This window comes from Anomaloglossus baeobatrachus, chromosome 4 (assembly GCF_048569485.1).
Source record: "Anomaloglossus baeobatrachus isolate aAnoBae1 chromosome 4, aAnoBae1.hap1, whole genome shotgun sequence".
Classification (NCBI taxonomy): domain Eukaryota; kingdom Metazoa; phylum Chordata; class Amphibia; order Anura; family Aromobatidae; genus Anomaloglossus; species Anomaloglossus baeobatrachus.
This window is the reverse complement of record NC_134356.1, coordinates 458774630-458788331: the sequence shown is the minus strand read 5'-3', so window position 1 is coordinate 458788331 and position 13702 is coordinate 458774630. Positions and strand designations below refer to the sequence as shown.

At 43.8% G+C, this 13702-nt stretch overlaps 1 protein-coding gene across 4 annotated transcripts in view; it reads left to right on the top strand.

The window, feature by feature from the left end:
• Nucleotides 1-4211, top strand: part of LOC142301682 (proto-oncogene Mas-like) — a 127695-nt gene extending 123484 nt beyond the window's left edge. For all 4 annotated transcript variants that reach the window (XM_075342701.1, XM_075342700.1, XM_075342702.1 and 1 more), the window contains one exon: nt 2449-4211. In XM_075342701.1, the coding sequence (XP_075198816.1) occupies nt 2728-3732 (1005 nt within the window). In that variant the 5' untranslated portion in view covers nt 2449-2727 and the 3' untranslated portion in view covers nt 3733-4211. The remainder of the gene's footprint in view (nt 1-2448) is intronic.
• The last annotated feature ends 9491 nt before the right edge of the window (nt 4212-13702 follow it).

Sequence of the window (13702 nt, the reverse complement as noted above, 5' to 3'; positions counted from 1 at the left end):
GGTTTATTGAATAATAAGAGTTTCTTTGTGGATTTTGTATGGATATATGGTGGATAGCAGTGGTAATCTTAGATCCAATAATGGGACAGGAATGGATATAATTGTAGAATACTGTTAGTAAGCATAGGAACCACATGTGAAAAATAGTTTGTAAAATTAAGACTCATGCAAATTGTTGCTGCTATTTCCTGTTACCTCATTTCCCTTCATAGCCAGTATTAACCCCTTCAGCCCCAGGGCGTTTTCCGTTTTTGGGTTGTTTTTTTTACTCCCCTTCTTCCGAGAGCCGTAACTTTTTAATTTTTCTGTTAATCTTGCCATATGAGGGCTTGTTTTTTGCAGGACAAGTTGTAATTTTAAATAAAACCATACGTTTTCCCATATAGTGTACTGGAAAACAGCAAAAAAATTCTAAGTGTGGAAAAACTTCAAAAAAAGTGTGATCGCACAATAGTTTTTGGGATATTTTATTCACCGTGTTCACTATATGGTAAACATGATGTGTCATTGTGATGCCTGGTGCAAGTTTGTAGACACCAAACATGTATAGGTTTACTTGTATCTAAAAATGTTAAAAAAAAAAATCATTAGCCTGTCCAATAAAAGTGGCGCACTTTTTGCACCATTTTCTGAAACCTGTAGCGTTCTCATTTTTCGGGATCTATGGCTCAGTGATGGCTTATTTTTTGGCATCTCGAGCTGATGTTTCTAATGGTATCATTTTTGCGCAGATGCTACATTTTGATCGTCTGTTATTGCATTTTGCGCAAAACTTGCGTCGACCAAAGAATGTAAGTTTGGAGTTTGGAATTTTTTTGCCGCTACGCCATTTACTGATCAGATGAATTGATTTTACAGTTTGATAGATCAGGCGTTTCTGAATGCGGCAATACCAAATATGTGCATATTTTTTTATTTTTTTAACCCTTTAATTTTCAATGGGGCGAAAGGGGGGCTGATTTGAACTTTTAGGTTTTTGTTTTATTTTTTTTACTTTTTTTTTACTTTTTTTTTTATTTTACTAGTCCCCCTAGGGGGCTATATAGATCAACAATCTGATCTCTCTGCCCTATCTGTAGATCTCAGCTACATAGCTGAGAACTGGAGATTTGCTGCTTTACTCTCTGTGTTGGCACTATGCCAGCACTGAAAGAAAGTGACTCATGGTAGCTACAGGCGTCATCACATGACCCTGTGCTACCATGGCAACCACTGAAACTGAAAGTCACTTGATCACGCACGTGACTTCCGGTGGGGGTGGCGGTAAGTGAAAGTAATGGCCGCGCACATATACATCTCGCTGCCAGACTTTGAAAGCGAGATGTAAGGGGTTAAAAGTTGCAGGTGGAACGCGATTCCACTCGTAACTTGCAGGCACACGTCAGCTGTTGAAAACAGCTGATATGGTTAGCACTGCAGCCTTGCAGCGCTGGGGTCCTGGGTTCAAATCCTACCAAGGACACCATCTGCAAGGAGTTTGTATGTTCTCCCCGTGTTTGCGTGGGTTTCCTCCGGGTACTCCGGTTGCCTCCCATACTCCAAGGACATACAGATAGGGACTCTAGATTGTGAGCCCCAATGGAGACAGTGTTGCCAATGTATGTAAAGCGCTGTGGAATTAATAGCGCTATATAAATTAATAAAATTAGGGGGGCAGGGGGCGGAGATTAACCTCACACGATTCATGACGGATATATCCATCATTGGTAGTGAAGGGGTTAAAAGGGGTTCTCACATGAGAACAAGCATGCTATGATAAGGGACAAACAGTCCGAAACGCGTAAGCGTCTCCTACAAATGTGCACTGAGTATGGTTTTTTATGATCCCCTGTTTTGGAATTTTTAATACAATGGAATAAAAGTTGATTTTATCTACATTTCAACCGGACGAGATGCTGGATTTTTTTCTACAAACAGATTATAACATTAGTATTTGTGCATGTTGGTCAACGTACTTTATAAATAGTAGGGCAAACTTGATTTGTGCTTGGTAGCCATGTGGATCTAGCTCCCTACATGTAATCTTGAGCAATGTATCTGGGGATATTATGTTGAGTAAGTCCTCTTACTTTGTAGTAAAAAACAAAATACTACATTATGTGAATTATGACTCCTATCCTCGAAGCCAAATCCAAAAAGCCTCATGTTTTAAAATGAACTAAGAGGAAGGAGCCATATATGTAATGACTACTCATCTTCTGAAATCTTAGTAAATGGGGACTGAGCACGGCTCTGCTTCAAAAGACAAAAGTGATTATTGGGAATTCTATCTTGTAATGTACAAATAAAGCGCTAATATCTGTGTTGTACTTGGGTTACTTTGATAGCTTTTGTTATTGGTTTGGGAAAGCTTGTTGGGTTGGGGCACTAGACCAGTAAAGCCTTTTTCACGGCTTGTTGTTTTATGTTTGGTGATTAATATTGCATCATTTCATTTATTTTCTACAGAATTAATGGTGGTAAAAGCAGCAGATGGTAGACGACAGGAACAGCTTAGCATGTTTACTTCTGGAAGAAATATATAATTCAGAGACTGTTTGCCAATCAACCTAAACAAATAAGAATACGGAAAATGACTCCATCAATCTAAAGCATCATAAAGGATCTGGTTGCTTTGTGCCTATGTGATCACTGGTATCTACTAAGATCACACACTACAATACTTTGTGTTATTTTTATGTTTTAATTTTAATCTCTACTTTTCGCCCTTTTTCTCCTCGATTAATAATGGAATCTGGAAACACAAGTACTGTAATTATGTTTCGAGAAACACCATACTGGAATAATGATACCTTATTCTTCAAACCAGTGTTCAACATAATGATCTCGCCAGTGACCATCATCTTATCAGTGTTCGGTATGACTGGCAATGGCCTTGTAGTCTGGTACCTCTCATTTAAGATTAAGAGAACCACTTCCTCCATCTATATTTTTAACCTTGCTCTGGCTGACGCGGCATTTTTGCTGTTTGCCTTTATTTTGCACATTTTTGCATTGTTTTTTGCACTGATACCACACTTGGAATCACAGTACGAGGATGAACATGTTATTAATGTGATAAGTACATTAACTCTAGCTTGTCTCTTTGGCTACAACACTAGCCTATGTCTTCTAACAGCTATAAGCATAGAAAGATGCTTGTCTGTTCTATTTCCCATTTGGTATCATTGTAACAGACCAAGGCACATGTCTTCAATTGTCTGTACCCTAATATGGATCAACTCTTGCATTCTCTGTGCCCTTGAGTTTGCCTTTTGTTACAATATAACCTATAACCGTAAAGGTATTCTTAAGGAGTCCAGTAGGGAATGTAAAATCACCTTTATCATAATTTGTAGCTTTAGCTTTGCCATTTTTATACCATCCATGACCGTTTCTAGTCTTATTTTGCTCATCAAAGTATGGGCAAGTTCTCAACATCGACAGCATAAGAAGTTATATATTGTCATTGGGGTAACAGTCTTAGTTTTCCTAGTGTTCGGAATGCCCATGAGAGTGTTATTGCTTGTATGGTACAAACACCATTCCATGCCATCTTTTCCCATCATGGACCTTTTTTCTCTGTTTTGTGCCATTAACAGTAGCATAAATCCGTTTGTCTATTTCCTGGTTGGCCGCCAAGGTCAAGATGGAAAAATTACACTTCTATCAATTTTTCAGGCAGTTTTTCGAGATGAGTGGAATCAGTTCAAGAGAGATCAAAGAAAGCCAACGGAAGAGACTGTAACATGACCGTCGAACTTCCTGAAAGACAATGTGCTATCACAATGGCTCAGTTCATAGTAATTAAAGAGAATGTATAATAATTGTTTTAATCTAAACCTGAAAATATCTAGCGTTGACAGATCTAAGGAGAAACTTAATAGAGGTGGTTTATACTCCGCACGAAAGTGCCTTCTACTGTACTGCCATTGATTAGTTTTCAAAGGCAATTTTTGTTCGTGCATAAAAGGAATTGGCTGTTTTATATGATTAAGGCTTAGGCTACTTTCACAAATCCGGTTTTTGCTCTGCGGCACAATACGGCGCTCTGCAGAAAAACCGCAACTGTTTTTTTTGCCGCCGGTTGCGGGTTTTTTTGCATAGACTTACATTAGTGCCGTATTGTGCCGCATTGGGCTTGCGTTCAGTCCGGTTTTTGCCGCATGCGGCAGATTTAGCCGATGCCGCGGCCGGATGGAATGTTGCCTGCAACGTTTTTTGCTCCGGCAAAAAAAACCGCATCGCGCCGCATCCAGCTGCTGCGGCGCATTTTTCAATGCATGCCTATGGACGCCGGATGCGGCGCGATGCGGAAAAAAACGCATCCGGCCACTGCATGCGGTTTCTTCCACTGCACATGCTCAGTAGCGTGCCGCAACCGGAAAAAAACGGACGGGCCGCATGTAAAAACTTATGCAAAGGATGCGGTGTTTTCGCCGCATCCGTTGCATAGGTTTCACAGCCGGATTGAGCCGCACTGCTCAAACCGGATGTGTGAAAGTAGCCTTAAATGGAAGCCCGTGTACTATATAACCAATATTATAAATAGATCATGGTCGATGAGGGGCAATATTATAGATATTTTACTGGATCCAAAAGTTTCATGTTAGGCTTCCGCTTATGGTGAGGAAGAATATTTTCCTCCCTTTTTCCTTAAAGGGAACTTGTCACCACTTTTTTGGCGTATAAGCTGCGGCCACCACCACCGGACTCTTATATACAGCATTCTAACATGCTGTATTTAAGAGCTCAGGCCACTGTGAGAACATAAAAAAACCTTTATAATACTTACCTAACGGTCGTGCGGTAGGTCATATGGGTGTCTCAGTTTTCCCGTGCTGGCGCCGCCTCTTTCGACCATCTTCATCCTCCTTCTTCTGTAGCCGTGGTGCATGACGCGTCCGACGTCATCCACACTTGCCGGCATTCAGGTCCTGAGCAGGCGCACTTTGATCTGCCCTGAGCAGGGCAGATCAAAGTATTGTAGTGCACCTGCGCAGGATTGGCGAGTGTGTATGCCGTAGACGCGTCATGCACACAGGCTTCAGAAGAAGGACAAAGATGGCCGAAAGAGGCGGCGCCGGCACCAGAGAACGGAGACGCCCATATGGCCCACCGCATGACCGTTAGGTAAGTATTATAAAGTGTTTTTTATGTTCTCACAGCGGCCTGGGCTCTTATATACAGCATGTTAGAATGCTGTATATAAGAGCCCGGTGGTGGTGGCCGCAGCTTATACGCCAAAAAAGTGGGTGACAGGTTCCCTTTAATTTGTGTATGTAGGTCTTATTTTGTGTCTTGTTTTTTTTAAAAACTATATTGCCCAATCCAATTATAATGTGTGTATATATAATAAAAAAAGAAAATGATAATTAGAATATAACTAAAAGTGAACTACTGTATACTGTGTTGGCACATTGTAGAACCGACCGGGCCAGAGATGACGGAAGGAAATGAAACCATCTGGATGTGTGGTATCCAGATGGCAGATCTCAGATTGATTTATTCATTTGTAGATTAATAATTATTTGTGTTGTGCTATTTATGTGTTGACTTGTCAGCAAAGACCAATCTATTAGGCCAGTTTAAGTGTGTGACTTATATTGACGCAGTATTATACGTATTAATGATACAGAAGCATTAGTTGTTCAAATCTATAACAATGCGGCCAGTAAATGACGCCTGGCCAGAATGAAGGAAAAATATAATTTTCTAAGGGAAATTAGGTTCTATTATCCTGATTATGTGTTCCTCAATGTGTAATATGCAACATTATGCTGTAAAAAAGCCGAACAAAGGTCTAATGTAAGAACCTCATTGAAGTTCATTAATCTATATATATAATTGCCTTATTCTGTCTGTCTGTCTGTCTGTATGTCTGTCATGCTTCAAAATTGTGTCCTTCCGGTGACATTGTGTCCTTACGGTGACACAAAGCTGATTGGCCGCTGGGCTCGCCATGGCCCCGCCCCCCCACACCGATTGGCCGCTCGCCCAGGCTGCGCCCCCACACGGATTGGCCAGCCGCTCGCCCAGCCTCTGCCCCCCCCCACAGATTGGCCTCTCGCCCCGGCACCCTGCAGGCATTGGCAATTTGGCCACGCCACGCCCCGCCCCCCTCACGCAACGCACGTTAGCTCTGGCCCCGCCCACCTCCCCCCGCGCATTCCCCGAACTGACACGGCTGTCACGGAGGTGAGTACTGTACTCCCCCCCCTCTCCCCACCCGCGCATTCCCCGAACTGACACGGCTGTTAAGGGGGGTGAGTACTGTACCCCCCCCCGTCCCCCATCCCCCGCTCGCACGGGAGTGGTGTGGGCTCCCGTGCGAGCGGGGGACGGGATACGTTGGCATGGTTACAAGCGCATCGAGGTCCTGTAGCGGCGGAAGATCCACACGCACACACACACACACATACACACACATCAGCTCACACTCACTCTCACACTCACTCTCACACACACCTCACACACACCTCACACACACATCACACACACATCACATCGCATCCACACACTCACAGCATCCGGCGATATCGCTTGCTTCTCGGCCTCGATACTGTGCTGTTGTGACCTTCCAGGACCTGACGGAGGATCACATGGCCAGAAGCATGTGGTATCTCCGGATGTTGTGACTGTGAGCGCGTATGTGCGATATCGTCAGTGTCTGTGTGTGTGAGTGTATGCGATCGGGTGTGTGTGAGTGTCGGGATCGGGTGTGTGTGAGTGTATGCGATTGTGTGTGTGAGTGGATGCGATCGTGTGTGTGAGTGTCGCCAGAGGAGCACGGCGTGCTGGAGGAGGCTGGGAGCAGAGAGGCTGATCTTGGGGAAGGCTGGGAGGGGGAGGCTGATGCTGGGGGAGACTGGGAGGGGAAGGCTGATGCTTAAGGAGGCTGGGAGGAGGAGGCTGGGAGGAAGGAGGCTGGGAGGAGAGAGGCTGATCCAGGGGAAGGCTGGGAAGGGGAGGCTGATGCTGAGGGAGGCTGGAAGGAGAGAGGCTGATGCTGGGGGAGGCTGGAAGGAGAGAGGCTGAGGCTGGGAGGAGAGAGGCTGATGCTGGGGAAGGCTGATGCTGAGGGAGGCTGGGAGGGGAAAGCTGATGCTGGGGAAGGCTGGGAGGACGGAGGCTGGGAGGAGAGAGGCTGATCCTGGGGAAGGCTGGGAGAGGGAGGCTGATGCTGGGGGAGGCTGGAAGGAGAGAGGCTGATGCTGGGGGAGGCTGGAAGAAGAGAGGCTGATGCTGGGGGAGGATGATGCTGGGGGAGGCTGGGAGGAGAGAGGCTGATGCTGGGGGAGGCTGGGAGGAGAGAGGCTGATGCTGGGGAAGGCTGGGAGGAGAGAGGCTGATGCTGGGGACAGAGAGGAGAGGCTGATGCTGGGGACAGAGAGGCTGATGCTGGGGACAGAGAGGCTGATGCTGGGGACAGAGAGGCTGATGCTGGGATGAGAGAGGCTGATGCTGGGAGAAGAGAGGCTGATGCTGGGGACAGAGAGGCTGATGCTGGGGACAGAGAGGCTGATGCTGGGGACAGAGAGGCTGATGCTGGGGACAGACAGGCTGATGCTGGGGACAGAGAGGCTGATGCTGGGGACAGAGAGGCTGATGCTGCGGGCAGAGAGGCTGATGCTGCGGGTAGAGAGGCTGATGCTGGCGCAGCATGGCGGATGGAGCACGTTTGGGAGTGCGCAGCATGGCGGATGGAGCACGTTTGGAAGTGCGCAGCATGGCGGATGGAGCACGTTTGGGAGTGCGCAGCATGGCGGATGGAGCACGTTTGGGAGTGCGCAGCATGGCGGATGGAGCACGTTTGGGAGTGCGCAGCATGGCGGATGGAGCACGTTTGGGAGTGCGCAGCATGGCGGATGGAGCACGTTTGGGAGTGCGCAGCATGGGGGATTCAGCACGATGGGGAGTGCGGAGTATGGCAGATGGAGTACGTTTGGGAGTGCGCAGCATGGCGGATGGACCACGTTTGGGAGTGCGCAGCATGGCGGATGGAGCACGTTTGGGAGTGCGCAGCATGGGAGATGGAGCACGATGGGGGGTTCGCAGCATAGGGGATGGAGCATGATGGGGAATGCGCTGCATGGGGGATGGAGCACGATGGGGAGTGCGGAGTATGGCGGATGAAGCACGTTTGGGAGTGCGCAGCATGGCGGATGGAGCACGTTTGGGAGTGCGCAGGATGGGAGATGGAGCACGATGGAGGGTGCGCAGCATAGGGGATGGAGCACGTTTGGGAGTGCGCAGCATGGGAGATGGAGCACGATGGGGAGTGCGCAGCATGGCGGATGGAGCACGTTTGGGAGTGCGCAGCATGGGGGATGGAGCACGATGGGGAGTGCGCAGCATGGCGGATGGAGCACATTTCGGAGTGCGCAGCATGGCGGATGGAGCACGTTTGGGAGTGTGCAGCATGGCGGATGGAGCACGTTTCGGAGTGCGCAGCATGGCGGATGGAGCACGTTTGGGAGTGCGCAGGATGGGAGATGGAGCATGATAGGGAGTGCGCTGCATGGGGGATGGAGCACGATGGGGAGTGCGCTGCATGGGGGATGGAGCACGATGGGAAGTGCACACCTCCCCCCAACACACACACACACACGCGCGCGCGCACTGCACAACACACCACACACACACACTGGGAACCACAAACAACTGCCCTACACAGACACCCACACACAGACAACGCTGCACACACAAATATACGCACATACCGCACAACACACACATTGCACAAAACATACCTCCCCCCAAAACACACCACACACACACAAACCGCGCAACACACACACACAACGCTACACACACAGCGCTCCACAAACAACGCAACACACAAACAACACTGCTCTCACCCCCCATCACACCCAGACAACACCCAGAACATGTACAGCCCCTACACAAACACTTGGTAACTACACACAACAACATCTATATATATATATATATATATATATATATATATATATAACAAAAATCATACATGAACTACACAATACGTAAATTCTAGAATACCCGATGCGGAGAATCGGGCCACCTTCTTGTATACACATAAAAGGCTATGAATAAATTGTAAAGTATTCTCAAACCTATTCAAACTATATAAAAGGAATGTATCACTTATATGTATTTTTTTTATTCCTAATCTATAAACTTTTTATTCAATTTTATTCAAATTTCTGTACATAATTAATGTTACAATCGTGCCTCATCAGAGTCACCACTACTATCATTATTCAGTTAATAGAAAAAAGTTTTCGGTACCGTGTTAGCCAGTTGAAAAATGATTGATTGCTCAAAAGATTTTGGTACCGTGTTAGCCAGTTGAAAAAGCTTGATTGATTGATTACTTTTTGGAGGATACCAGAATGTACCGCACATCTATGGAACTAAGAAGCAATCTATCGCTATTCAGATACATGATTTACAGCCGCCACATGGACTATAGGCAACAAAGTCTGATGGTCATTCACTTCGTTGGGAAAGTGTACAAGGCATGAGGGGTGGCCAACATTTATTGTGGATGGTGGATTCTATGTTATCTATAGATTGGTGTTATATTTCATTGTAATCCTGCCTGTAATGATAATGAGACAACTGCTGAAAAGTAAATTCTACAGAAGAAAAAGTTTGAGCTTCATTCGAGGTTCAGTGGACAGAATGATAACTAAGATTTCAGGATGTTTTTCAAATATAGACAGATCAAAAATAAAAAAATAGTATCACCAAAAGATCTTGAAAATGTGTTTTTCATAAAAACTAGGTCATTTTTGGGGGATATTATGTTGAAATACAGTTTTTCACATGGTACTTGCATAGCCAGGTATTTATCCCAACAAGAACAAACTTTCATGAGCTCGTCCATTTTTTAAATTCGAGTGATATGTCTTGGGTCAGCCTTATGATTCTTTTTGGTTACGGTCATGGCTGGATTACAGCTAATTCATGGGAAGCTAAAGCAGTTTTCCTATGAACAAAGTACATTTTATTCAATAGATCTTGGAAAAATAAAAAGGTCCACAGTTGAATGTGATTAAAAAAAATGTTCCTGTGCTGAGATAATCTTATATATGTGCCCCTGCTGTGTACTGTGTAATGGACGTGTCTGACCCTACAGGGACATGGTGTAATCATACCACATCTCCTGGGTTAGGGAGATAAAAATGAGAATATACATATAGCAAAGCATGGGATTACAGCTGTTTCTTTTTATGTGATACAGTATTTCCCTGCCTGTTTTTAAGTAATGTTTTACCTCACAGAAAGAATGAACTGAAATCCCATGCTGTTATATCTGTATACTTTTTTACTTCTTCCCTTACCCAGGAGATGTGGTATGATCAGACCATGTCCCTGTACGGTCAGACACAGGAATTACACAGTACATAGCAGGGGCACATATATAAGATTATCTCAGCATTGGGACATTTTTTTAATCACATCCAATTGTGGAAATTATTATTATTCCATGATCTATTGATTAAAATGAACTTTGCTTGCGGGAAACCCCTTTAATACTGTAGTCTCTATTTAGTACTTACATATCCCTGATGTACTACATACTGTAAATGTCATTCAATAAACCACTTATAATAAAATGAACCATTTCTTGAAAACCTTCCCTTCAATTGATGGAAACTGATAAACATATGTATGTTGAGAAGCAAATATGACAAACAACAAATAGCAATCTGTGAAGAAGTAGATTACAATAAGATACCATTAATCATAGTAATGGTTTATTCTTCTTCTGGATCAACACTTTTGGAGAAAAGGTCGCACTATGGAAGCGTTTAGATAGATAAATAGATAAGTAACAGGCTGAGAATAAGTTAAAAAGGAAATGGGCAACAGAGTCACAGTCTTGGATCAAGGGACATCAGAGAGGGCTCAAGAGAATAAAATAGATTCTATTATTCGATCATCCAGAAACACACTTTGAGGTGTGTACCCCTTATGCAGACTAACTGATCATTTTCATTTTCTTGTTTTGTTAACGGAAATATTTCACCAAGTTTTTGCCACCAATTTGAGAGCAGGATAATGTAAAGACAGAGACTCTGTTTCCAATGATGTGTCACTTACTGAGCTGTTTACTATAGTTTTGATAAAAATCACTGTTTTATCAGTAGGAGATTATCACTAAAGGACTAGTATTCCTAAAGCCATATAGTCCTCTAAATGCATGAGCTCTGTAAAACCCTGCCCCACCACTGAGTAGCAGCTTTTTGTGTACACTGTGCATAGGCAAAAAAAGTGCAAATCCGTGGTGTTGGCGGGGTTATATAGACCAGCATTCACAGACCAGCTAGATGTGAAGCAGATAAAACAGTTATTTTATCAAAAAGACAATCTGCTCAGGAAGTGACACATCGCTGTAATCAGAGCCACTGCCCCTGTTTCTCTGATGTGAGGTAGCAAAAACTTGGTAACAGATTACCTTTAACCACTTAAAGACTGGGCAATTTTTTTTGTACTTTAGTTTTTCCTTCTTCCAAAAGATATAACTGTACATGATCAGAAAGCTGTTAATTAATGGTGGTAGTGGGGTTATGCAGAGCTCAGCATTCAGAGAACTCCTAGATCTGCAGCAGAGAAAACTGAGATTTTATGGAGAAAAAAAAAAGCAAACAGCCCAGTAAGTGAGACATCACTGGAATCAGTGTCTCTGCCCTTACATCATGCTGCTCTCACACAGGGTAGCAAGAAATGAGTAAAGTGATGAAGTTCAATGAACAGAATCTGCTATATTGCTTGTGAAATCTTGTACATGGAAGATCAAGTTTTTTCAAAGAGAGCGTGTGATGGGGTCCTTCTCCCATATCACAATCAACAGAGCGAGAGAGGGCTGTGCAATCCAAAGAGCATTTATTCCAAGCAAATCAAATGGTCCATAACATAATCCACAAAACAGAGGGTAAAATTAGTCCAGAAATATGAATATAATCCAATAAGCGATAAATGTCCAGGTCTCTCTGAGAAGTCCCAGCTTCTCCCAGAGGTTCAATCCTTCTCACTTCAAGTTCTCCAAACAGACTGCCTGAATCTCCCAGGTAAGCAGAGAGTTTACAGTAGGTGGACTCTAGGCCCACCTCCTCCCACACCCAGGGACAGATGCGCCTCAAGAGGCTATAACCTTGCACTATAGGGGGTGATTACTTACAAACAATACAATGTACACAGAAGCAGTACAAATAATGGACAGTGAACAAAGCTTAAAATAGGAATCTGTACAACATGATACACCTCCTCCATATCCCACCATCACCGAGCGCTACACTCCTCTCTAATCCAGCCCAAGGTGGAGCCTCTGCCCAAATGGAAAATGGATAGCACTAATGGTGAGCTGGACTTTTCTTTATATGGGGCAGCAAGAACTAACAGATTCCCTTTAAGGTTCCATTCATACATCCGTGTAACACGTCCTAGTACTATCCATTTTTTTCTTGGACATCACACTGGCCCATAGTGTTTCATTATACAAACACGTCACTTTTAATATGGATCTGTATCTCCGGTTTGTGAGACTCAGAGCATGTCTTATCCTGATTCATTTTGTGGATCAGACTTGGTCGTGTTTGTTGGAATCCATATAAGGCCTAAAACACACTTCCGCAAAAAAAACGTCCGTGTGACACGGTCTGTTTTTCGGGTCCGTGTTCCGTATTTTTTGGGCGTTTCTCCGGTACGTATGGCATCCGTGTGATGGCGTATGCGAGCCATGTGGAATGTCCGTATTGTCATGAAATACGTACGTGTGCAGTCCGTGTGGCGTCCGTTTTTTTGGATACGTATTTTCACACAAAAAACCTTGTTAGACCTTCATAATGTGCTCCTGGTGTGTTAAATTGGTCAATTAACTACCCAATTTGTTTAGTTTGCTTAAATAACCTTAAAAAACATGGCTTCAAAGCTCTTTCTCACATTAGACACACTCCAAAATGTCTCTCTCCAATGAAGCAACCATGTATTTGCTCTGGTTGATATCTAGGAGATTTGGGGTTAGGCGACATATAATTGAAGAAGAGCCACCACTGGAGAGAAGGATGTGGATTCACCCCCTTGTGAAACTCAGGAAAACACATGGGCATTTTAATATTTTATATGGGGAAATGCGGAAATTTCCACCTAAATTCCAAGCCTACTGCCATCTCACCATTAATTCATTTGACAACATCCTTGACCTTGTGTACCATCGTTTGAAGCATCAGGACACCTCTATGCGCCTCAGCATCTCCCCTGAGGAACGACTGTTGGTGACTTTACGGTAGGTGTTGACATATATACTCATGCTTTTATATGTCATTTTGAAATACATGTTAAGTTGCTTAAGCATCATTTTGTAGAAATTATTAAATGTAAAAATATGTTTTTTGTAGAAAACTTATATTGATCACTTAACCACATTGTAAAATCAAATTAAAAACTGAGAAGTCACTTCTTCCATTCTATCTCTACCAAAATTAAAGAAACAAGAGGCTTAACTCAAACGAACTTGTATATTAAACACAAAATTAGATATTTTTCCAATATGGAAAGTAAAGATCACATATGCTTTTCCCAACCAAAGAAATTATAACAAAACATACACAATATCTCGCCAGTCATTGGATGTTACAAATATTTTGTGTGAAATATAAATTACATGAATAGTCAAAGTAATGTCATGTTATTATTCTATTTCAGTTACCTAGCAACTGGCTAAACCATCAGCAGT